Source organism: Amphibalanus amphitrite, unplaced genomic scaffold (genome assembly GCF_019059575.1).
Source record: "Amphibalanus amphitrite isolate SeventyFive unplaced genomic scaffold, NRLGWU_Aamphi_draft 000354F_arrow, whole genome shotgun sequence".
In the NCBI taxonomy this organism is placed as follows: domain Eukaryota; kingdom Metazoa; phylum Arthropoda; class Thecostraca; order Balanomorpha; family Balanidae; genus Amphibalanus; species Amphibalanus amphitrite.
Genome location: NW_024881848.1, coordinates 35,233 through 61,510, shown reverse-complemented (window position 1 = coordinate 61,510; position 26,278 = coordinate 35,233). Strand labels below are relative to the sequence as shown.

The 26,278-nt window shown below is 51.7% G+C and overlaps 2 protein-coding genes across 3 annotated transcripts in view; one reads left to right on the top strand and one right to left on the bottom strand.

Annotated features, from left to right (window-relative positions):
- Positions 1-26,278, top strand: part of LOC122389323 (kinesin-like protein KIF2A) — a 38,169-nt gene that overhangs the window by 5,870 nt on the left and 6,021 nt on the right. The window contains exons 4-10 of one of the 2 annotated variants that reach the window (XM_043381211.1): positions 7,524-7,618; positions 9,013-9,096; positions 20,222-20,389; positions 24,425-24,464; positions 24,783-24,965; positions 25,249-25,402; positions 25,681-25,784. In XM_043381211.1, the coding sequence (XP_043237146.1) occupies positions 7,524-7,618; positions 9,013-9,096; positions 20,222-20,389; positions 24,425-24,464; positions 24,783-24,965; positions 25,249-25,402; positions 25,681-25,784 (828 nt within the window). The remainder of the gene's footprint in view (positions 1-7,523; positions 7,619-9,012; positions 9,097-20,221; positions 20,390-24,424; positions 24,465-24,782; positions 24,966-25,248; positions 25,403-25,680; positions 25,785-26,278) is intronic. The other variant, XM_043381212.1, reaches the window with a different exon arrangement.
- On the bottom strand, positions 10,518-17,069 carry LOC122389326. Its single transcript, XM_043381217.1, has 8 exons — positions 16,913-17,069; positions 16,247-16,368; positions 15,240-15,512; positions 14,218-14,567; positions 13,914-14,092; positions 13,173-13,429; positions 12,321-12,479; positions 10,518-11,697 (listed from the first exon to the last, which is right to left on the bottom strand). The coding sequence occupies exons 1-7, from the start codon at positions 17,051-17,053 to the stop codon at positions 12,326-12,328; spliced, it is 1,476 nt and encodes a 491-aa protein (XP_043237152.1). The 5' UTR covers positions 17,054-17,069; the 3' UTR covers positions 10,518-11,697; positions 12,321-12,325.

Here is a 26,278-nt window from a genome sequence, read left to right as displayed (position 1 = left end):
CGGTTGTGGGTTGATGAAAGTTGCGACTTGCGAGCACATTTTTTATTTGTTATGAAGCGTTATGCAATAGGTATTTCGGGTATGCTTACAACTTTCTGCGTTCGGCTTCATTGTGACTGTCCCAATCCATTGATATGATTGCATTTTGCTTGTAACCAAACTTCAATATGTAACTACAATACAAATATGTGCAGTACAAATATGTACAGTACAAATATGCTGACGATCTAGATTCTAGTGACGATCTAGATTTCCTTCATTAAGTACATCACATTTCATTGCAAGAAAACTCTTTACCTTCTATTTTAGCCGGCAACCCCAAAGCGCGGCTCGTGTCATGATAATCATCCTCCCATCGTGCGACCACTCAGCCCCGCTGGGCCTTACAAACCAGAGCTCTGAAATTTGAGCTTCTTTTAATGTAATTTAATATGCATGACCTTGCTGTGTAATTGATGTGAGGTCGAGGGTGGAACACCAAACGCCTCTTCCACCAACTACCATTGTTCAGCTGTTATTAAATCTATGAGTAGTCTTGGCGTTATGGTTATGGTCTGGATGTCTCATGGTTCCCTCGTCACCCGTAGTTTCAGTGCCGCACTTGCGACGTACTTAAAGCTTGAATGTGTGTTGTACATTCCACGTTTTTGGCTCCTACCGCAAATTGTAGTCCAACATATATCTGTCCCGCAACCAGCATGTGAAGCGCACTTTACTTAATCGCTATAAATGTGGTCGTAAGCTGGTCTAATGAGGGCTGCCCGTGAAGTTCTATGTGCACTGTGCAGGTCTGCCCCCCCCCCCCCTGTGCAGTACCAGTATCGCCCTCGGTACCCCTTCCCCTCCCCACCGGGGTGGCGGCGGTTGTGGAGCCTGCTCCGGCCGGCCCGCTAGGGTCTCACGGGGCCGTCGCCGCTTTGGTCCCGAATAACAAGCCGTGGTGGCGCAGTGCAGGCTACATGATAGCGTTTGGGACCGTTTGAAGATAGGCTCGATGACCGTGTGATGCCCTTGGGATCTAATGGTCTTTGAGATTCTTTCTGAATGTTGCGGGAACGTTCATGAGTTCAAGTTCATGATGAAAGTTCAAGGTCACTTGGGTGTGTAACATAATAACTAAATAATGCGAACAATATTCGACTTCCCTCATCTGTAGCTTACCGTTCTGGCATATCAACAAAACATAGCGCACCACAATTGCAGCAGCTCAGTCAGTGTCAGCCTCAGTCGCGGCCTCGGCGTCGATCTTGGCATGGCTGTGTGTCGTGCACGTGGCATTAGAAACGTGACGTTCTAACGTAGCGTGCCTACACAACGTCCCTTGTATAACCGCGTGACGTGACATAATGTTACGGACGTGACGCCAGTGGGAGACGAAGTCGCTTGCGTTTTTTCCTGTAAGTGGGATTGGTGATTTTAGTTCTATATTGGTGGTGGCCGTGTTTTGTACTGTCCGATCTAGAAATATGGGGCCAGAGGTATGCTCAGCGCAAATTCATGAACAAAAGTCATGAGGGGACACATCTTACGCTGCTGCCGTACTTCATCCAAGCGGATCATGCGAGCATTGCTGCTAGCAATCCAAAGGTATGTTGAGTGCTGGAGAGCGGTGGTCCGAATCGAGTGCTATAGTGTATTGGGCACGCCAGGCTGTGGCTGTGGCCGGACGGGCGGTGACGGTGAGCGGACCAGCAGCAGCGATCTTTCGGTGAGCCGTGGGTGGAGACGGACGGCGGACTAGATCACAGCGGGGCGATAGCCGATACATTCCACTCAGGACGGTGGCTGGAGCGTTGTCGGCGCGGTGTGGACTGTGGTCAGTGGCCGTACTGACTGGGCGGCTCGGCGCGCGATCCCAGCGGCCCTCTGGGATCGATGTCGGACCGCCGCGCCGCCCCGTCCGCCGCTCCGACCTTGCCACCAGTGCCGAGGTCACGGCGCCGCTGGGACGGCCCGATGGCGCCCGACCACCTACGGACACCGCCGGACGCCACAGCTCGTGGCGCCTGCCTCGTGGATCGTATCCCGTGCACAGCAACTCGTGGGGCTTTTAGCTTATGGCCCCGTGCTCCGTGCTCTAAGGTCCGAGGCTCATGGGCACATGGTTCATGACCTGTGGTTCGCTGCTCGCGGCTGTATATTCTAAGGTCATGTGTTTTGCGGTTTGCAACACGTGGCAGATGGCATAATGACTCGTGACCCTTGCACAGCAGTCTGTCATATTCAGCATGGATTCGTGGCCCGTGGCCGTGGCCTGCGTCTCGTTGCGCGGCCCGTGGATCGTGACTGAGGTGACACACACGCCCGCTGGAGGTGTCAAAAGGTCACGTGGGAGGCCAGCGTGAATGGCGTGGGCCGCGTCGGCACTCGGCACTGAGGAACGCTCTCAGGGAGATGGTTCGGGATCGAGGCCGGTGTTTTCGTCGGTGTGGAAGGGGGGTGTTGCGTCAAGGTTTTCATTTTGTTGGGCGTGAGCACGGTGCATTTGATGGATGATGATTTGTGGTCGTTTGACTGAGTTGTTTCCTGATGGACGGATACTCGGCTGTTGACGGCCAAGTTATGGTCAACTGGCTCAACGCGTCGATGGATCTCCTGTGGCAGGAGGTGGGGCGGTGGGTTTTGGTGACTGGGATCTCCCGCTCGTCTCGGCTGGGCCGCCGAGGTCCTCTGTTGATCCGTGTATGTTCACCTGGGACCGCGCCGGCCGCGTCCCCGTCTGGCTCTGTGACGGCCCGACTGGTGAGCCGCGTGGGCTGCCGCACGGCCATATCAGTCGGTGACACACCAGGGAAATAAGCTAAAATTAGAGCGCTCTATTTATTGCTCCCGCTACTTCACCGTCTCCCATAGGGTCCTGTGTTGAGCTGGTGTCGAGGCTCTAAAAATGACGCCGATTTTTGCACCCTTCTCACGAAAACCGCTCGGACCGCCTGGAAACTAATTGTTCCGCTCTAAAAATTTCATGATCGACGGGAAAATGAATGAGGAAAAGATTGGTCCTGAAATAATTCTGAACTCCCTGTAGAACATATCGAAATATGGCTGCAAACTAGGAGCATGTCAAAATCAACAAAACAATACAAATAAACTTACCGGGATTTTTTTATTTTCCATGCATCTGTGTATGAAATCAGTCGGTTTTTCGGAAAGATCATCTTCTGTTTAATAAATAATTCCACAATTGCAATCGAGAAAAAAAAACATTTCCGCTGTGACAGCAGTTTTGGCATTGTGCCAGTAGTGTGGCGTGCGCGGTGCTGCGTGGTCGTCGGGGCGGAGTTGTGAGTATTTTCGGTGTTTTAAATGGTTGATGGCCATTTGAACCAGCTTTATATTATTTCCTACAAATTTTTGCATCAAATTATTGCTTTGAAAGACCATTGAAACCCCTTATCTCTTCATGAAACACGATCATATTCATCGTCGACGAAAATGGCGCGGGACCCCATGTGCGTTCCGGTCGAAATAAATCGTAAATTAAATAATATTCGATGATAAGTATCATATTCTAGTGACACATTTTCATAAAATAAGGCATAAACTTTGCAAGGAAGTCAACATTGGATAATTGGATTCTTATTTTGCTCACATATCCCTGTGTAGTCAAATGGCTCAATTGTTAGATAAATGTAGGCATATGTTTTGGCTTGATGTTTGCTGTGAAACCACCCAGCCACTTGCTGGTTGAGTGGTTTTGATAATTACCTGATAATCATTTCTCCTTTTCCTTAAAAGAAACTAAAATTATTTTCAAAGTAATCCATTTTTAGGAAAGGCGGCTTGCTCATTGACATTTCATGTTCTTGTTTTGTTATTGCTGGCAGTATTTTGATACAATAATGCAATATGAATTTTTTGCAATAATAAAACCTAAGACAAACCTAGTTAATGCGTCAATCAAACACCCAACAGAAAGATTGTGAGTCCTTGTGACGTGAAGTAGAATATTCTATGAATGTGTTATATAGAATATGCCAAATTTTAAATTAATTTATTATTTGATACTGATAGCTGAGCATGTGAATTATGCCACAATATAATTTCATTTTCTGGTTTTGAAATAGCCGGCAGTATTTTACTTCAACAAATGTAATATACATGGAATACATGTTGTTATGTTATGTTAAAAGTTTAATAACAGCAAACAGAAGGGGCTGTTTCAGCAGATAATGTTTGTATCTTATGCATTACCTTTCTTTTCTGCAGGACCATGCTTCCGCTGGGTGGTCGACATTTGCCTCCTGAAGAAGTTGAGCAACATGAAGACCACCAGATGAGGTGTCTGCAGTTCATGTGGAACTCTGCAGACTACAAGTGTTATGCCAACCACAACCAAAGTGCTGTGATCATGGAGGCATGAACCTCATGACAACACTTCAGATTTGCAGTTGTACCAAAGTGTGATTCAAACCACCTGTGGCATCTCACTCAATGTGTGAACAGTGTGATCATTGTGCAGTGTTCAGCTGCAACTAAGACATTTATTAGTGACTTGTTTTGCAATTAGCCACCAAAAGCATTTTTGGGCTGGCTGCTGTAATTTGTTGTGCACTGCGCAATAGTGGTAGTGTTTTGTCACTTGTCAAGTTGTCAGTTGTGCATGTTGCATGTTTCTCTTCCCTCGGCCCTCATTATCAGTTAAGTGGTGAATTGGCATCACTCAGTCTCCCCAGATCTCCATTGACTGTCTGTCAACCACCTAACTTGAGATAGTATTTGCTAATAGTGTCAGAAAAGAAGTGATTGTAGACATTTTTAGGAATATGAGCTCCGTTTCACGCGTGTTGCAGTGGTCATTTTGTCACTTGTCCCATAGTGTAATAAATGGAAACTGTTGTTCCCTTTTCAAGGTACTCGCGGATGCAGAAAGCGTTGGGCCTAATTATTAAACGCACCCTTCTATCAGCGACGCACGAAATCGACAAATATCATCCTTTTTAGAGCAGGAGGAAACGAACACTTGTGAACATAGCTGTACCTACAACAGTGCATAAGGAATTGGAATTCTGGGAGTTTTTGAAATTCGGAGAAACTCAAGTTGTCGACAGGTATGCCCCCTTGTACGTCAAAGACCGCCTAAAAAACAAACGTCTACAAATGAAGGCAGTATTCGTATGTTCGTTATAATTGCAGCAGCCTAGCAACATGCATTGCGGTCCGATGGCGAATTACACTCGTGCTAAAAAACTATGCCGGTAACTGCCAACGTACTTAGGTCGTAGGTGAGGAGAGGAAGGGTTATGTCAAATGTCAACATCAAAGAAATGGCTTCATCTGAGCTGTGCCTATTGTACATAATTCAACCAATCTATGCATTTCGTTTCTTGCAATCTACTCATGCTTTCACTCCAGCTTCAGAGTAATCATCCCATATTGTACGATTGATTTCTATGGCAGTTCGCAATTGCTAGCCACGTCTCACCTCCGTCTGGTGGCCCCGCATCGGCCCACTCGGCCGCTCTAAAATTGACTTACGGAGGAGGATGGTGGCTTTTATTTTAGCTTCTCCGCTGACTGCGGGGAGCGCCGTCGCCGAGGTAGGAGCAATAATTAGCTTATGTTTGGGACTAATTTCCACGCTTAATTAACATTTTAATGTTATTTTAATTATTTCATGTTAATCTTTGACGCATTCTCTTTCTATTGATACCATCCACCGGTCTGAGAATTACTGCCTTGCTGCGTAAGGGCCGATAAAAGATCACGCTTTTAGGGGTATCTCTTCAACATGGGGCAGGAGCAATAAATAGAGCGCTCTACTTTTAGCTTATTTCCCTGGTATGTCACCAACTGATATAAGGTCTCCACCGGCACTGACACACCGGAGCGCCGGGCGGAGCCGCGCCGCGCCGCGCGCGCTTCCCACGCGCCCGTCTGCCCGGCCGGCGGCTGATGCCGGTCTCGGCGGCGGCCGCGCGGTGCCGGACCGGCCGGCAAAGCTCCGAAGGCTGACCGGTGCCGCGGCGGCTGACCCAGTTTGCAGGCCCGTGACGGCCGGTAGTCGCCGTCACCGGAGCAGGTGGCCGCTCGAGGCCGCACTTCTTCCTGTCCTGGGAGGGGTGGCTCCAAGTCAGCCGGTGACGCGTATCATGCATAGAAGAAGAAGGAATGGGGAAATGATGCGGGTCGGTGGAGACTAGTTTTCCCTTTGCTTCATTCGTCGATGCCTGTGATTATGGTGGGAGGAAATTAGAGTCGGCCCCGTTGTATGTGCTGTTATGTAATTAAGCCAATTTATGTCGGGTTAACATGTTCACGCCAAATGTTCTTAATCTTAACCCACCTTGCTCGTCAGGCCACATTAACTTGTGGAATGTCTTGAAATATACGTTGTTTATGCAATCATTGATCAATCTATCAATTAACTGGGGAAGTGATCATGTTTCTCGTTACGGAGTTGCGCAATATTGCGATGTTATCACTTGCTCTATTTCTTGTGTAGGAGCTCGACAATTCGACTCCCATTTAGGCGGTAAGCGGTCCGGTTAGTCAGGGTCCGGTCCCGTGTCGGGACCACCCTGGTCTGTTTATGGTCTGCTCTGCAGTGGTCTGGTCTGCCCATAGTCTAGTGACTGGTCTGTCAGTGGCCTGGTCTGTCCATGGTCTCGTCTGCCAATGCTCTGGTCTGTCCATGGCCTGGTCCGCCCGCCTACAACGGCCTCTGTTCGACTGTTAGCCACACGGCCGGCAGATGCATGCCGATCGTTTGCCGACTCGGCCAAACAAACAGTCGGCGTCGGCGTCGACGGGCGCGTTACATCATCGTCCCCTCGTGTGCCGACGGCGGCGCGTGCCTGCCGTCAGCACCGCGGGTCGCGGCTGGTAAACAGACGGCCGATCGGCGGCCCGGCGGTCCATTCATCGGCTCGGCACGGGCTCGGATTGCAGCGGTCTGGTCCGCAGAGCGAGGTGGGGTGTTGGGTCAGAGGAGATTGCGTGATGATGTGGGCGATGAACTGATAATCGATGCCTGTCTTGGAGGCCGTTTGAAAGTTTGTGTACACGTTTAGCACGTGCTAATGGACGCGTTTTTCTGCTTTGCCCGCCGCTAAGCTCAGGAGATTGATGGATGTGAGCCCTAGGCCTCCGCCGTCTTTGGTAGACCGTTTTGTAATCGTCCAAGTTTAAATGCCTTTTTTGACGCTGCGGAATTTTCATCTGGTTTGATCGACCTTGATGAGCGTTGAACCAAGACTCTAGATCATATGATATATTTGGAATGGCATGTGACATAAGAACCATATGCATTATAACCACCACGTTACACAATTACTATTGTTTTTGAAACATTAACAGCTTTTCAAACCATACTATTGTGTAGAACTGCATTCACGTGCATGCCACAAGTATCCGTGACCTTGTATGACCGCCTTCCTGTTTGTGTTTTTTATTTGTTGGACCCTGTGCTCTCGCCTTCACCATCTGTTATCCGTTGCGCCCAGCCTCAGTGCTTGTTACCTTCGTGACGTGCGTCGCCCGGCTGACCTGACCTGACCGGTGACCTCTCTGTCTGTCGTCAGGTCGCATCCACTCGGCGGTGGTGGCCTGCGTTAACGCCGACGCCAGGACGGTGACGGTCGAGTGGTTCGAGCGAGGGGAGACCAAGGGAAAGGAGGTGAGCTCACCTACAGCTCTGCACTTCCGCCCGGCGGAAACCGACATTTAGCCTCACCGTTCGGCACCGTGACTTGTGCTGGCAAAGTTACTTGTAACGTTTCCGCTGCCATTTTTGAAGCCATGCACTTCCGTAGTGTTGCATTGTGCTTCCTTTGTCTCACTGAAGTTCCGTTCCCAAGTATGGCCTTTGATGCAATTATTAGCTGTAATGTCCAAGTGTCATTGCTAAGGCCCCTGTATGTTCGAAGCATGCATCATGTCTACGCGCGTCTACCTGTGTGCACTGTGCATGTGGTCCAGTGCACCCAGCGGTGCGTCGGTGCTGCCTCGGTGCACGCGTGCAATGACGGTGCACCGCTGTGTATGTCTGTGCACCGTCGTGTGCGCCGGTGCGTGCGTGAATAGCGTGGCGGTAAGGAGCTCGCCAAGCCTCCTGAGCTCCGCAGGGACGGCCGTGAGCCTTTGTGCCGGTGGGGACCGTGGCAGGGATTAAGTCGTCTGGATGTACTGCTCATCGGCCGCCCTGCATCCCCAATATTCCTACTACTGCCTCTCTCCCCACATTTGTATCCCATCTCCGTGCCTCCGCAATCCCTGCTGACGGGGCAGTCCGAGGGCTCAGCTGATGAGCTCTGCTGAGCTGAGCTCATGAGCTGGACTAAGTCGAGCGGGGTGATTTGGCTGAGTGGGGCTCTGGATGGGTATGGAGTCGGCTCTACCCTTCCCTTCCCCGCGGTACCGTCCCTTTGCGGCGCCGCACTGTTGAATTTATACACAACTCTGTTTATCAATGATGGCGGTTTAAATTTGTTTTCCAACACTCGCCCTGTGATTTATGATGGGTTTAATTAACCGTGCAAGGACGGACCCTTAGACTACGGACAAACGTAAAGAGAAACAGGCGATTAGGCGCTGACTGGAGGGAAAAGTGTCCGCTGGTGTCTCTGTCCCTGTCAGCTGCGGTTATCTGACCTCCGGCTGACCCTTAGCGCCCCACCCCTCCTGGGCGCCCCGCCCCCGCTGCCGCCCCCGCCCGCCGTCACGATTGATCCACAGTCCAGACAGAGCTTTGGAGGCGGGCGAAAACGCTTCTAGACAGTCGTGCCCGAAATCTGCCCACCGCCGCTCCTTTGGAGCTTCGAGTTACAAAGCCCTGAAAGCCTTGGAGTGTGGAACCCACCGATGATGTTTATTGAAGCTGTCTAAGAATTGACCTTTTAACTACCGTTTTAAGTTGATTGACCTAATGTTTTGATATCGTCCAGATAGAAGGCTAGTTTGTCCTTACGAAATACATAATCTATTCTTATTTCAACCACCCTTTTTCACTCCTTCCAGCCGTCTTTTCCCACCCACCACCGCTGACTCGCTGTTCTACTGCCGTGTTTTCAGATCGAGGTGGAGCTCATCTTCCACCTGAACCCGAACCTGGCGCCGTCTGAACCGCAGTCAGTCATTCCCTCCAAACTCAGTCGGGTGAGTGACCTGTCCGCGCCGCGCCGTCGACAGTTTCGCCACCGGTGCGTCAGGAATGGCGACGCGCAGATCTGACGACACTGTGGTCTGCGTCAGCGCGTGGTTGTCGTCGTTCTGAATGTGTGAATGACGCCGAACAGCTGTCTGTTCGTATATGACTACTGGGAGTCAGGTTATGCTGATTGTTGGTTTTTGTCTGTCTGTGTCTCGGTGGATTCCGCTATCGGTTATCACCGGCCTTGTTCCGGCTCAGAAAACTCCCTTGGCGCGTTCCTTGTGTTCACTTCCACAACGCATCTGAACACGTCCCGTTTGCGTTTTCTGCCCTGCCCGTTGGTGTTCGTCGTCTCGTCCGTTTTCGTGATCCCTCCCCGTCTGCACTGCCGCACAATTCACGACAGTTTGGCTGTTGTGGGACCGCCGTTTCCCCTCGCCCCGACCAGCCGGCCGTCCGCTCCTGCCGGTATGCGGTCATCACTCCGAGCCGCGCCGTGACGCTCGTCACGTGACGTGACGCTCCGTCACGTCAGCGCGGCGTCACGGGCGCCGACCGCCAGCCGCGGAGCGGGGAGGGCGACCACCTGGTGCCGATGGAGGGGCGACTCACGGCAGATTTGTTGGAATATCGGCGACTCAAATTGGCTGTGGACGGCTGAGTGATTGGCTGGTTCGCATCGCCGCTATCGAAGCTCCCTCAGCCGTCTGAGACGCTGGAGTTCGCTCCACTGACCGGGCCCCTGTGGCCGGCGGCCGGCGCGGGGGAGGAGGCGCCGGTGACTCAAGACTGGCTATGAGTCACCGGCGGCCGGCGGCGGTCACCGCCGCGCTCCGGACGGGCGGGCCGCGGCGGGCGTATTTTGAATTCACCATAGGGCTCAGCCACTCCTAGCGGAAAATTCTGTGGAATTCTCCCCCTGGCGACAAATGTGGGGAAATGAGCATAAATGTGTAAGTCCCTAGAAACTAATTCGTCCCAAGAAGTCCCCCACTACATTAGTGATGCAAGTTTGACTGGGGTATATTAGAGATGCAAATTACATGAAAAGATGTTATATTTTATGTTAAGATTGAGAAACCGTGCTTATAGTGGAAGGTATGTTAATGATGCAAACATATTAGCGAACTGGGAGTGGTCACTGGTCACCTGCTAATTTTGCGTCATTCCGCTAACGCTAGTTGAGCCAGTTATTGCTTGAAGCGTCATAACTTCGGTATAACTATACATCATTATTTGTTGGCTATTAACTGAGATCTGATTTCTTTATCTTTTAAAGAAGACTTAATATAAGAGAGATGGTAGCATCGTCTTGGTGTCATATCTGATCAAAGCGGCCATCCTCCAATGTCCCAACTTACCCCGCGGCGGGGGGTCAGTTGGGCCAGGGCCTAAGGCAAGTTGGTACACTAGGAAAAACAGTTTATCTAAACACATTTTTATTCATGTTTCACATGAACAATCATCGCTAATCCATGCGGGCATTAACGACAAAACACAAACGTTTGCAGTACTCCTGCGGCAAACAAAAAGGCACACACAACGACACTAGAAGAGAATATTTTCACAGCAAGAAAATCACTTTTGGTACCTGAAACACATTTGTAGCGATTATTAACAGCACTTACCTCAGCACGCGCCGACACCACGTTGACAAACAGACGGCGTTACTGTGCATGTACAAAATAAGTTTGAACGCCAACTGTCGAGAAGTATTGGAAATATCCCTTCCGTCCCAACTTACCCCCCCCCCCTGGCACCAACTTGCCCCGGTCACCCCCACTTCACCTCTACCACTCAGCGCCCCAGGGGGCGGTTCTGGTCAACACAGGTGGCCAGGCTGTGGGGCGCCGCCGACCGCCTGGCGGAGGCTGCCACGTAGCCGTGCTCCCCGGTGCGCGCGGAGCGGCACGGCCGTCCAGCGGGCCAGCGAGCGCGACCCCGCACGTTGGTGCTGGTGCGACGGGCAGTGCTGGTCGGCTGGACCGGAATCTGGGTGGCGTTCCGCCGGCAGCCCTGCGCGCCTCCAAACTGGTGCAGAGCGGACTGGCGGCCAGCAGTGGGCAGCTGGCCCCACCTCTGCTGGAAGGCAGCGGCAGCCCTCTCCCAGGTGTCGTCCTGGACGACTGCCTCGCACATGAAGGCTGCCCACTCCTGGATGAACGCCACGGTTTGGCGTGTCCGGTCATCTGAGCGTCGCTGCTCAGCTCCACTGACAGCCGCCGCCGCAGCGGCGGGGTCCTCGAAGTCCATTGCGTCGTCGTCGTACTCCTCGGGACCAGGCGACGGCTGGGGCTGCGCGACTCCGGGGGCGCTGGCGGGCGTGGGGCCAGGAGGTGACGAGGTGGACGGCTCGGCGACCAGAGGGTCGAACCAGTTGCCTGGCAGCTGCTGGCTGGTCCCCATGGCGATGTCCATCAAGGCCCTCCGCGTCTCCTTTGTCGCCGTCGCCTCCGGCACAGCGCCAGTCTGCTGCCGGCTCGGAGGTGTTTGCAGCCGCCAGTCCGCCGGTTCATCCTGCAGGTGCAGGCGCCGACGTTCAGGTCCACCAGGTAGGTGATGCCGACCGACGTCAGCGACTTCACCTGATAGGTGAACTCCGTCACCTGTGGGAGGGGCAACACATAAAATCCTGTAAAATTCGTATGTACAGTCTGTCTTAAAAGTACCGCGCAAAGTGACGGTGGATCCATCAAGCCTTACTGAAGAAAGGCCTGCTTTACTTTGAAAGTCACCGAACCAATTGACCTGGGGAATGGACGAGAATATCAATTGCTTTGATGACTCAAATTGAGCAGGCCCTTCCTCGGTCAGGCTTGATGGATCCACCGTTGCTTTTTCGCGGACTTTTAAGACAGACTGTACAACATAAACTGACGGACGGTTACTTGTACGAAAATCCGAACCTGTTCATTCGCCCCAGTACTGTCAGCTTGGCCTTTTAAAACAGACCCCCAAAGGGAAAAAAGAAGAAACAAGAAAAAAAAAAACGCGAAACGAGTCACGAGATGTGGCACACAGCGCCAACACCACGCGGCCCTACAGTGGCACAGCGGTACAGTGACAGACTCTTGTGTGTGAATGCACAGCCATGTGGTTTATTGGTGCTTAGGGGCGCGCCGATTGCATTGGTCACTTTGCACAGCCATGTGGCAGTACGGGTGGGACCAGCATTGGAAAACGAGCTGTCTTATGTGACCTCAATCAGTTCTCGTGTCATGCAAAATACCTGCGTCACAGTGCCCGTTTCTTGGCTGGTGCCGCCGCGGACCGGCGCAGTGCCGCCCGCTGCCGGCCGTTGGCCACGTCGCACGCCCTCCTGGCGTAGTGCTTGCTGAGCTGGACCGTGACGAAATCAAACAGCTGCAGCAGGTTGAACGCCCGAGTCCTGGAAAAACAGCGCGTGTCAAGCGAATATTTCAACAATTTCTTTGCAGCTATAATTAACGGTAGACTGCCAGCGTATGGACACAATAAGGCTTTCAGAAGAGCAACCAAAAGCACAACTAACAATTTCACAACCTACCCGAAATGCGAAAGTTTGTTTTTCTTCCACATGTAGGGTTAACAGAAATGTAAAACCGTGATATTCACAAGTTAATCCGTGTTAATCCATGAAAGTCACAAGTTAGTAATTAACGTCTTTGACGAAGGGATGTATGGTCCAATTCCGTTTCGGGGGCTTCAGGCTCTGAACTTTGGCAGACACTGGGGAGAATTGCACAGTCCTAGGGATTTTGATGGTGTTTTCGAGAACATTTTACCGGCTCACTCTCAGCCCTCCGACCTATATTGAAAGGAAAAACTACTCCCCTGCTTTGGCTTTTTTCCAATTATTTGTCTTTATTAATTGGAATTTGTCTGTAACTGCAACTTTGACATTTCTTCAACATTTGCCACTTTTGGGCAACCTTACAACTTGAAATATTTTAAAATAGTAATGAATCTATTGCAATACCTCCGGTCACCGAAACAGTTTTACAATCAACTTTAGTTAAAAGACAGGTTTGTCTATGAACGCCAGGTTAACTGTTTTATTTATTGAACCGCAATTAGGTGAAACATATGAATAAAGACTGACCTGTAGAGGACAGAGTCTTTGAGGACTCTGAAGGCGGACTCCACGATGTTGTTCGTGTTGTGTCCCCGGGTGGGGACATCCGTGCGGAGGCACAGCGCCCACTCTTGACGGCGGGCAGCGAAACCCTGCAGGTACTGGTCCAGCAGTGGGTAGCGCTCGCCCCACTCGGTAGCCACCAGCTCCATCGTCGTCGCTATCTCCGCCTCATTGTTGGCGTACACGAGCTGTTTGGCTAGTGCCATGATAGCCTGCCTGTGCTGGAAGAAAATGCACAATTTAACTGGTATCCGAGTGTGGGAGGCGGGAGGGGTGAAGGGTGAAGGGTGAAGGTAAATGTAAATATACGGGGTGTTTGAGATGAAATTAATCAAACTCATTTACGTTCTTTTACAGCCTTTAGACCAGTATCACTGCATGTCTATTCCTGACTGCCAGCCTATGTCTGTCTATGCCTGACTGCCTGCCTCTGCCTGCCTCTGCCCAGCTGTCTGCCTGCCTCTCTCTCTCTCTCTCTCTCTCTCTCTCTCTCTCTCTCTCTCTCTCTCTCTCTCTCTCTCTCTCTCTCTCTCTCTCTCTCTCTCTCTCCCTCCCTCTCTCTATGTCTCTGTCTCTTTCTGTGCCTCCCTCTCTCCCTCTCTCTCTCTCTCTCTCTCTCTCTCTCTCTCTCGCTCTCTCTCTGTGTTTCTCAAAAAGGGGTAATTAGACAAAAATGAACGGAAATTCATTCCCAGTAGAAACTACTCGCTTGTCGATGCCATGTTTGCCGTTGTGAAGCCATCGCCAGACGGCCTGCAGCACGTGAAACGTGCACAGCAGGAGCCGCGCCTCAGGCCACACCGCCGACAGCGCGTTCCGCTCGGCCTGACAGTCGTCCGTCATGAAGCACAGAGGGCCGCGCCTTCCACGCCCGCCAAAGGCGCCTGTCAAAGAAGCATTCTCGGTCAAACACGATATTGGATTTTATACACCAATGCACAACTGACTGGACAATTCAGAGTTTAGCCGCCAGATATGGGAATTCATGGCAAATGTAGGTATATCGTACCGTCTGGTAAAATCCCGACGAGCAGCCGGAAGGCTTTGTCCACCACGGCCTCGGTCTCCGAGGTGGAGACGATGACACCGAGAGGCAGACCACCGGCCGGGCTCCAGCACATCAGCAGGAAGACGCGCTGGCCGTGCCGGTTCATCCCTCCTGAGGCGTCGACGAAGACCACCTCTCCCGCGTCGGGGAGCGTGTGGACGCGCTCCATCAGCGGCGTCACCGCCGCGATCACCGTCTCGCCGTCCTCGACTGAGACCGCCGTGCGGACGTCCTTCATGTGGCGGATGAGGTCCATGGTCTCCTCCTGGGTCGAGGCTGGGTAACGCTCCCGACAGTGCTTGTAGTACAGGCTGAAAACACATTGCATTGTCAATTGACTTCCAGCTGCAAGTGGTGGTCAGTTTCATTTTGTGATAAAATACCGATTGCATAACAGTGTACTTATGGTTAAGCTTCAGCTGTCCCACTTGTTCCTGATTCGTCCCAATCAAAATATAGCTTACCCCTCAGCGCATTGAATTACACAAATCCAAGGTGAAAATAATGTTAACCTGCGCTGGGCCGGAAGGGGGGCGTCTAGACGCCATTCCCCTTCAGGTTTTTCACGAATAGCAGGAAAACGGAAATGACCCTGACACATAGGCGTACGTAATATGATTATCGATAGCTTTTACTAAACCAGAGTGCATTTATCGCAGCGTAAAATGTTGCGAGTTTTTAGCACAACACAATTCATAGATAACAGTAGAACTGGATGTGACACGAAAACAGGCAGATTGCAATAGGGGACCCAAAAATTGTCAATGGCCAGATCAGTCTCGGATCGCAACCACATATCCCAGACATGCGGCCTTCTTTTCTGAGTAGCCCTATCATCTCTGCTCCGTGTAACGATCAATTGCATCTCATATATGAGAATCATGTGTAACTTTATAGGGAAAGTCTAATTATTTCAGATACTGTCCCTACAGACTTGCTAACTTGTGGCAGTGTGGCTTTGCATCAAGCTGTTAAAAACTTACTAGTAGACGGCCATCCTATCTGGGACAATGGCTCGGTCTGCGGCCACCGACGGGTAGGCGCTCCCATGCTCCTCCTGAAGCTGTAGTTTCAGGGTCTCCAGCGCCGTGGAGGGCGAGTGGTGGTGCTGGAACAGCTCCATCAGCCGGGCCTTCGTCAGCTCAGAGACGCGTCGATGTCTCAGAGCGGCAGCGTTGTCCACGGCGTGGTTGTGGGGCTTCTTGTTACATGTCACCCGTAGCTCGTAAGCCGCGCATGGGTCTGTAGACCTATTCCTGGAAAGGGAGGATTCGTCAACAAATATAAAAAAAAAACACGAGACGATGGTGTTATTCAGAAGAAATTCCGCTCCTTCCACGCACTTTTATAAGGTACCAGCAAGAAACCTTTTGAGGCAAGGAACGAGCGAGGTGAAATGTTTCGGATTATCACCGTTTTTAGTTTTCTGAGCCAAGATTGGCACAACTAAGAAAGATAGCGACTTGAAATCTTTTCGGCAGCGAACTCCTTCATCAAATATGTAGTTTTTTTTTCAATTGCGGTTGATCGTTTGATCAACTAAGGCGTTTGTAAAAAGCAGGGCTGCGGAGTCGGAGTCGGAGTCGGTCGGAGTCAACAGTTTTGGTCGGAGTCGGAGTCGATCTTTTTTCTTGGCCAGAGTCAATAAGATTTTACCGACTCCGGCCATGTAGTCCGAAAATCGCCTTTCATCAAGTGAAATTGTTGTCTGGTGAAAGCAAAATGGCAATTATCCCGATGATCCAAAGTGGTCAGACAACAAAATCGACCTACGATTTTGATCAGCCTTTTCTTTTCTCCCGAAGTTCACGTCTCTGCACTGGTTCGGTGAACCAAAGGGCCAAATAAATGCTTTCCAGAACTAATAGGTCGGAGTCGGAGTCAGAGTCGATTTTGTGAGGCCGGAGTCGGAGTCGGAGTTGGCTAAAGTTGGGTCGACTCCGCAGCCCTGGTAAAAGGTGCCAATGACAAAAGACGGTGAGAAACTTGCCGTTTTGGAATGTTGGCGACAGTCACTTTCAGGCGCAGGGGGCACCCGGTGTCCTTGGCGGATTGGTTTTTCCTCGGACGACTCGGCTTTTCTGGGACGTCGTGGTGACAACGAAGCCTGGCCTGAAAAAAAATTGACAACATTAACAAAAGTGATGAAATCAATTGCCACTCATTAGTCCGTCATTTAAATGAGGATGAAAGTTTCTCGATTTAAAAACGTTACCTTTTTAACTGACCCTGATCATGGTGTTTCATTAACCCGCACCTTCCTGCGATATAAAAGAGTAAAAGTTACTGGGTGCAGTGGCGCACCCAGGGAGGAGTCAGGGGGACAAAGGGGTCAGCTGACCCTCCCGAAATCTAGCGGGCCCGCTGGTAGGTGCCCGTCCAGTCCTCCGAGACACCCGGTATGACGGCTGGATGACTGGTCCTCAGTACGCGGCATCAAGCTGGGGATTCATGCAGCGAGCCCAGGCCGCCGGGCCCTCTGTCAGTAGACCCCGACAGGCTTTCATACGGCGGGTCTTTGCTGAACCCTCAGGAGGCTCTGCACCAGCAGAATTTTCCATTGGCGGGCACAGGTCGAGTGCTCGGGCAAAAGTACCCCCCTGCCGAGCTTTACACGGCGAGCCCAAACTGGTATTTCATAAACTAAAGCTCTCACCCAGTACACCACCCTTTGGCCATTCGACATGGAGTCGTACGTCGTCAGGGGGATGTTGGCGGCCTCTTGGTACAGCTGAATCCACTGCAGGGCCGATTCCTTTGACGCCGGACATCGGTAGGCCACAGTGGTGCCCTCCATCAACTCCTGAAACGAAATAATGCAAGGTCTCACTGGGGTATTCTTGTCTGGGACCAATGCACGATCGTATTACCGTAATAGTCAGCTATAATGCAGATGACAAATACTTAGTGACAAGACGCGTTATATTCAAATACAGATCACCGCACTCACCACTCATACCAATAATATTGTCATTCACAATTGATAAAACTTTGTTACCGAAGCCTGTGGGGAAAGTTGATAGTTCCATTTTAAAAATGGAAGTTTTCATTTATAAAATGATTGCAACATGGCTCAAACCAATTACATATAATATGTGTTACTGCAAATTGAAATTGCCATCATCAGCAATTGCTATTGCTTTAAGCAAATTGCTATATTTGATGCTCACCGTTCCAGGTCAGGAATCATATCAAGCTTCTCGCACAAGATGTACTTGGCATCAGCCTTCCAGATTACTTGGAAGTGATCCTGTTGGAAGAAGGAATGTTCCATAAAGTTGGTGGCGGACTTGTACCTATTCAATATTTAATATCAATATAGTAACAATGGTTACACGACTCATAATCTTCACTTACAGCATTTTTTTAAAATTATGTAAAGATTATAATTCTGCTGGTGATACCTATAGCCATGTGGGTAAATGTCAAGTTTAAGTCCTAAGCAGATTTCATGGATAATTTTTTTCATATTCTTACATTATTTGGCCGATACACATGGAGGTCCCCGCTTCAAAATTAGTTAATTTTGAATTTAGTGTTTCCGACCATTATTTGACATCCTGAATCCAAAAATGATACTTATATGTCTCGTAACTAAAAGAAAAACATAATCAAACCTGAACTAACCTTACCTTTTCACCTATAACCTACCAATCTACTACCTACAAACCTACAATGCAACCTAAAACTTACAACCTAACGTAACCTAAAACATAATTTTTTTGCTGTTACAGATTTGTATCAACAGCGTCACAGTTATAGTTAGGACCTAAAGTTGACATATACCTGTATTTCTTGCGCCCTAACCCACAACAACAGCAACAACAACTGTATTTCTTGCAAAGAACATGCACCTAAAATGGAAATACTTATTAATCACCAACCTTTTCCAGCATCTTGAAGCATATATTGGCCTCCGCAATAAACGAGCAAACATGAGACACGAAAAAGGCGCTTTGGATTAAAAGGCGCGCCAGTGGCATCGGAAGAGCTGCCAGATCGGCTGAAATCCCTAGCGCGATTTCGCTTTTTTCCAAGGTGCCTAGAATTCCTCTAGGAATGGCTGAGCCCTATGGTGAATTCAAAATACACCCGCGGCGGTGGTAGCAAGGACGCCCCGGCGCGGCGGCGGTGCCGACCGGATCAGCTGACTGAGTCGGCCGCTCGGCTGGGCGGCTGAGCTTCACGGCGCTCTGGGCTGCGGTCGATGCGGCGGCCGAGGGACGGGAGGGGAGGGGGAGACATAGGGAATAGGAGAGGTTTTCAGCGGTGTGGTGTAGCCCATTATTAATCCTTATAAGACTCAGCTTGTGTGTGCTGAGCTTCCAGCCGATCATGACGACGTATGTCGAGTAATTCCTCGCTGTGTTTCAGAATTCAGTCACACACATTATCAATATCCGCAGCCGTTGTCCTGAGTCTTGTCCCCAGCCGAGTGGTTTCTCTGATCCCTCGGTCCACCACCACCCTTCTCTGACGACTGTTTGCTGCGTACCGTGCCGGAGGCGGTGCCCCGCTCCAGTGGAGTTGGACGGACACGGCTGGATGCCGCTCCAAACGACGAGGGTGGGGCCGCCGTCAGTCCGTCTGTCTGCTGCTGCCCAGTCTACGGCCCTGGCTTCTGCCGTGTTCACTATCCTGCCCTGTCTGCTGCCCCTCCTTCCTGCTATCACGTCCTCCGTCGTCCTGTGTTGTTTAGTCCCTTGTCGCCCGCCCACTATCCTGGCGGCTGCCCTGTCGCCTGCTCAGCCCGTTGCTCTGTGTGTTCCCTGCCCGCGTCCGCCGCTCCAGCTGTCACCTCCGCCCCGCCGCGCCGGCAGCCGGCGGTGACAGCGGCGGCGCGCGGGCGGCAGATCCGACGCGCTGGCTTGTCGTCGGCTGTCCGGTTAGGGTGGTCGCGGCTCCTCTGACTGAGCCATCAGCGTCATAGGGACGGGGGAGATACGTGCCTCCGGCTGTGTCATGATACTGTGATTACGTGGTGAAGCTAGTAGATAGCTGATAGCTCGGTTATGAGATTTCAATATCAGGCTGGCTTTGTGCACCGCAGTGCGCTGTTTGATAAAGTTCGTTCATAGCTCGGTTATGAGTGTAAAAAACAAACACTGAGACAGTCGCCTGGCCTCTCAGAACCAGCAGAGTTCAGGGTTGGCCGCACTGAGTGTTGCGTGATTTCCCTGACGCACAGCCTACTGACCTTGGTGAGCACTGAGCAGTGCGTGCGCCCCAGACCCGGCGGCTCTGCTCTGCCCTGTCTGCCCGTGGTGGAGGCGATAGCTGCCGGAAGCGGTTCGTCACTGATTACGCCGCGGCGGTGGCAGGCCCTATATGGATGTGGGCAGAATGGAGGGAGGTGGCCTGTGGAAGGTGTCGACGGTAGCGGTCGGTGTGATCGAGGAATGAGGATTTCGTGAGATTTGATGGGAGTTCAGACGCTCGGTCGTTCTCACGAGTTCCAGAGTTTTGCTCCAGCATGACTCAGAGTCCTTTCTCTCTCCGAGCTATCGCTCCTGTTAAAAATTCTGACCTTGAATCGACTCTTTTGTGGTGTCCGATCGATGTGATATTATCAGGCGATCTACTTCGAACCAATCAGCCATCCCTCCATATTTGGATATGTTTGGAGTCCATCCAGTTCGGAGGTCTATCCCGGCCTGTCCCGTACTTTTCAGTCTGTTGTGACGTGTCGCGGTGTCCGACCCTGTCTTTCGTCCTTAGCCTTGAGGTGCGTCATTTTGTTATCGTTTCTTTCAATTGTCTATTGTCTGTATTACCTGTGACCGTAGCTGTATGGTCTCCTCATTCGTCCTCACCCTCACCATAGCTAAACATGTTCCCAACCCGACTTCCACCCGACCTGACGCCGCTCTCTCCCTCTCCGTCATGTCCTGCCTGTTCTGACGCCGCTCTCTCCCGTTCCGCCATGTCCTGCCTGTCCTGCCGATCCCGCGGCCGGCGGCGCCAGTCGGACCCCCACCTGCAGCGCTCGGCCCGGGGTGGAGGTGGTGGGGGCACAGCCCCGAGCACTGCCCGCTCCGTGCGCGAGCGGAAGAGCTTCGCGCAGCCGGCGGCGGCGCCGCGGCTCCGTCTGCAGCGACCCGTCAGTAGCGCCGGCCACAAACTCAAACAGACGGTACGGTGCGCCGGGGGTAGCGCGGGGTAGTATGGAGGAGCCGGTCACTTATTGTGAGAGCCTCCGTCGCACATCGACAACTTGTGCAGTGGGTGAAGCTGTGCGGTGCAGTCAACTTATTTAGGGGTGAGACGTAACGGTCACTGCAAAGTCGGCAGATGTGCCGGGATAGAAAATAAAATAAATACTGAAGAGAAAGACAAAGCTAAAACTCCCATGGCAAGACACAACGCAGGGCTAATGGACGTATGTACAGCACCCTGGTTGCATCGTGCAGTGCAAGGCCCTTCACAGTCCCAAACAGCCTCATTTACATTGTGATGTATGACTGTAAAGTGCAAATAAGTACGTGCGTCGCAACGGGAACAGGCACTGTCAGCAACACCATAATCCATAACCGTAAACAGAGACATACAATGTGTCTCAAGGGCGTTGCAAAATATTTGGGTCAAATGCAGCTGTTAGAATCTGCCTTGTTCTGCAATGCAGTGAAAACGTGCTTGGCCATGACAGTGCATTGACTTAACAGCTTCTCTTTATGAATTCCCACACAACATCGTCTGTTATCAGTCATCTCTTGGCTGTAACACACCGCCGCGCCATTCCCTTCCCTCTGACTGTGTCTGGAGACCGTTGGATGCTAATGCCGCCGTGACGAGTCGCCGACGGTCGCTACGCCCCCGCCCCCCGTCCATACCACACGTCCCGTCCCGAATACCAAATCCCCTTCCCCGGCGGCGCTGGCAGTGAGTCACTCGTGACTCGGCTGTCAGGAGCCCATTACCGCGCTGACGTATTGTCCGGCCGTGATGCCGTCCGTGGTATCGATTCGTTAGTCGTGTTGTTTGATTTCGTGACTGTTTTTAGGTGTTGGTGTTTTTATGTTGTGACCCGTGTGCATAGTCAGCTGTTTGATATTCTATTAGCGATTCATTGTGTTTTCCCCAGGCGAGCGTTGGCTAGTGTTGTAGCTTTTATTTAGAGATCTTTTTGCTTAAGTTTTTCGCTAAAGAAGTGCAATGTTTTGCCTGCTAAAAGATTCCGGCCTGAATTGGTTTTCGGGTAGCGCGGAAAATGGGAAGTTAATTGATGGACGCGGGCACGGGTCGGGCCGTGGACAAAGAAAGAAGGGCAGAAGAAAATGATTGCTTGCGGTCCCCTTGTTGTAAAAAGCGGCAGGCCATCGTCACACCAGGCGACAGGACGGCCGACAGGGAGCAGGGATGGCACGCCGCTTTGGGGAAATACGGTCAAACTGCTAACTATGACTGCAAGTAACGAACTTCAATTGAACTATTGCGAATTCAGGCCATGGTTTCAACGAAGTTTTTATGCTTGCAGCCTGAATGAAACTGCTCAATAGTTTATTTTCCATTCGCCGGTCCCATGCATTCAGTCACAAAATACCGGTAGTTAGTTGTTCATGACTGAAGCGACCTTATGAATTATGCAATGCTCCTGGTATTTTTGGAGGGCATTTGGTTTCGCCATTTAAAGGAAATAGTTCACTTCCACGAAATTATTTTTTTGCAATGGATTTGTGATTTTTTATGTTCAAAATGATCAGCAAAGAAAATAAAACCTTTTTACAACAAAAGATTATTTTCTATATTTTTGATATAGGAAGAACTTTTCAGTTTCTGTAAGGCACACGCGATCCAGTATGAAAAGAGCATGGGTCCCGAAAATTCTTCAGAAACTAGAAAAATTATCGCGGCCACCGGCATTTGGGCGATCTGCTCGTGCTTTTGTTACTGGAGCGCCTCACTGCCTCACTGGAGCGAATTTCTCTAGAGTTCTCGTAGATAATTTCTCTAGTTTCTGAAGAATTTTCGGGACCCATGCTCGTTTCATACTGGATGCGAATATATGCAAGGCACACATCCTCAACGCAAGACACATTTTTCGGGACGAGAAATAGAATATCTTTGCCTAGGGTGATCGTTGGGCTGTAAAAGCTCCTGATTTATGCTCGTCTCAGCCCAAGCTACGGAACTGCTATTCCAGTTCAAAACCCATGTTAAAAAGTGAACTATTTCCTTTAAACATACAACTAACTCCATGATACCCGATCCTGGCTATCCCGCGGTCAATAACCGTATTCACCGGTTGGGCGCGGAGGCGCATTACCATTTACCGTGCTCCGGTGCTCTCGGGGGCGCTCCTTCAGTGTGCGCCCCTCACCGAGACATCCAGTGGCACCGTCGGGTGGTGCTCCCTCTCCAGCGCACGCAGCGGCGCGCGAGACATTGGGGGACGCTGTGGTGAGCGGGGAGGGGCGACTCTGAGGAGGGGAGGGAGGGAGGCGCACCTGCCGCCGCCGCTCCCGGCAGCCTTTTAAGGCCGCCGCTGCCGTCAGCTGGTCCGTTCGGCCGGACCGGTTCGGGAGCGGCGCTCGCTCGCGTGCCCGCAGCAGCGGACCCGCCCCCCGCCCGACCGACGGGCGGACGGTGGATGAAGGGACGGGTACAGCTGCTGCTGCTGGCTGACCAAATCATCTGTTCACGGATCACGGTCGGGAGGGGTCAGGAGTCAGCCCCGCCTCTGAGTGGACCGGATATCTCCCTGCCGACTCCAGTGTAACGGTCGGATGTGGTCGCCCCGTCCCACTACCCAGTGACCCGTGATGGAGACCGGCCTCAGTTTTACAGCCGTAGGATGCTCTACGGCGGAGTTTTCCGCGGCCATTCCTCCGGAACCGGCCTAGATAACTCGGATCTGAGTTATATGGTGATTGTAAAATGCCTGAGGCTATGGAGCAGTCTCTCTCAGTCTCTATATCCACCATGGTTTGCCTCCACCGCCGCCGCCGCTACCGACACAGCCTCGCCGCAGTCCCGCTGACTGCTCCATCCATCCAGCTGTTGGGCGCATTTACCTCAGCGAGGAGGTGGGGACGGGGCGGGGCGGGGCATTCCGACGGCCCGGCCACGTGCGTGCCTCCCCTCCCCTCCCCTCCCCTCCCCTCCCTGTGGGGCGGGGTCGGTGGCACAGTGTCGGTGTCGATGTCCTCGCTCAGTTGGTGGTCAGGGTACGGCCGGGGCGGTACAGTCCCGCTCGTACCGCGGTACCGACCGGGACCAGACTCGCCGTACCGAGTACAGCTTGAGTTTGTGGCGTCGGCAGCTGCAGCGAGGTCCAGCGCGTACTCAGTTCTTCGCGACTGCCTTCGGCATCTCAGGGAAGAAAGAGCCGGCAGGATGAATCAGCCAGCCACTGGGAAGCTGGTTGTTCGCGGTACTTCCCTCCTATCTGAGGTGTGCTATCTCCCCTAGGAATATTTCTCACATTTGCTCCCAAATAGCGGCACAGGGAGAACTACTCGGCATTGTGGCGCCCTTGGCCCTATGCGCGCTGCTGGCTGCGTTGGGGCGTCGCTGCCCCAACCCTCCCCTGCTCACACGTGCGTTTCGCGGGGCGCACAGGCGGGGGCTGTATTTTTAGGCGCCGTCGCGGTGCCGGGGCGGAGAATCTGTTGACAGGCGCTCACCGCCACTGGGAGTCGGGCTGGGCGTTGGAAGGAGGCGAAATGGAACCGGGGAGGGCGCAGATAGAACGCAGGAGCAAGGAGAATGCAAAATAAAACAAACGGAAAGTAGACGGGAGGCAGGCTAAGAGAGTAAAATAGGAAAGATAGAGCTCACGCTGAGAGACTGAAGGTTCAGTCCGTGGGAAAACCAAATGCAGGCTAGGACAGACGGACAGCTAATGAGTCGAAATTCAGACTAACAAGTGACAGACAGGTGGAGAACCAAGAGAAGGTGAAGTATCACTCAGAGCGAGAGAGCTGTCTCGTGCCGAGCGAGCCTCTGATCGGACTGATTGATACCACTGATTGGAACAGATGCGTGCGTGATCGGAGGTTCACGGAATGTAATGTGTTGTGACTTGTGTGCGCACCGTGCTCGTCTCTGCGCTACGCTCGTCTCTCCAACACCACGCTGGTCTCTCCAACACCACGCTCGCCTCTCCCTCACAGATATCGTCTCTCCCGCGCCACGCTCGCCGCCACTGATTGTCGTCTTTGTGTTTCAGTACACGTCCAGGCCAGCGGTAGCCGCCCCGAATAACAAATGTAAGTGCAGCGCCGCACAGGCTCCTCTCGGCTTCATTGGAATGGGCATTAGGGTCGGCAGAACGGTGATTCCACCTGACGTGCATGAACTTTTGTGGCGTCCGTGTTGCTGTATATGATTGCTGAATATTTTGATTGATATTATCATCCATATTTCTAGCATAACTCATGAATGACTGGAACGCTATATGAGCCTTGCAATGACTGTATTAGTCTCAGACTGTCAAACATGCTTGTTTACCCCGGGCACGTATATATCCACTAATAAACCTATCAAAACTACACTGCAGTGCTTACCCCGCTATCTGTGCCCCTCAGCATCAGCCGTCAACAAGGTGCGACAGAGTTACGTGCGCCCCCCGGTGGGCGGCGGCCTGCAGCCCTCCCAGAGCGGCACGGACATCTCGCCCGCGGCCAGGGAGCGGGAGCGGGACAGAGATGCTGAGAACATCGCGCCCGGCTCCACAGTCAGCAAAGCTACCGGCGGCGGCGGCATCAGCGGTGGGTACAGCGGCGGCGGGGGGGGGGGGGGGTGGGCTCAGTTGGTGCGGGTAAAGGAGGTGATGTGTAGCGTCGTGTTTTTTGTCTTTTATGCGATTTTAGAGTTTTTGCTAGAGTGATAGTTTTGAGTTTTGATGGGCTCCATGAATTTTGAAGTTGGAAGATTTAGATCTATGCTCGCGTCTCTATGCCTCTCTGTTTGATGAATCTGAGATCTCGTAGACTAGGTGAGGTTGTGTTTAGGTCAGCTGCAGTGTTGGGCATGGTGTGGTGGTTTTTCCAGCGCGGCGGAGAAGCAATGTCGTCAAGGAGGTGGAGAAGCTGCAGAAGAAGAGGGAGGAGCGCCGACAGAACCAGAACAAGAAGCGGGAGGAGCGGGAGGGGCTCATGGGCATCGACCCGGGAAACCCCAACTGGGAGTTCCTGTCCATGATTAGGTAAGGGACGGCCTCGCGCGGTTCCTTTGTAGGAGCTGGTGAGCGGGAGGGAGCCGGAAGGTTTAAAAGCTCCGACTAAATTGGTGGGCGGAGAGGTGAGATGATGGTTGTTGATGGCATTTGAATGTCCATTGGTATGGGTCTCGTTTAATTGGAATCCCACTATTACATTACGTGTTTCGCGCTCGTGTAACTTCTAACACTTTGCACCTGTCAAGTGTCAACAGATCTCATGTTCAGGATGTGGACCTGATATATGTATTTCACCTGTGTTTCAGGGAATACAAGAGCGGCCTCGACTTTCGGCCACTGAAGGACGGCGATCCGCTGGAGGACCACCAAATCACAGTCTGTGTCCGAAAACGGCCCCTCAGCAAAAAAGGTAGACACAAAGCCCAAACGGCCCCTCAGCGAAATAGGTAGGTCATAAGGACCAAACGACCACCCAGCAAAGGGGGTATTGACACCGACACATACCGAGACAGCGTGCCGTGTTAAAGGAAGGGTGCCACCTTCCGAAATTTTTGTTCTGTGAATCTATTTTACTTATTTGAATTTTTAGACGTGGTTAGCGCGTCCACAATATACAAAAAACCGAAACATTGCATTTAATACATTGGCCAAAAAAAAGATCGTTGTTTATATCACCACTACAACTCAAGGTCGTTTGATGTGGCAGCTAGGACGGCTGGCATATCCTGTTGTCATGGCAACATATCATTCTGCCATTTGCATTGATGGCGCAACTGAGACAAAAAGATGAACAAATAAAAAGGAAGAAGATAACATGATTTGAACTAAGTTGTAGGTAACCAAGTAGGTAACTGTTGGCCATATTTGCCACCTACAAATAAGTCGAGTAAAGGTTTTTCCTTT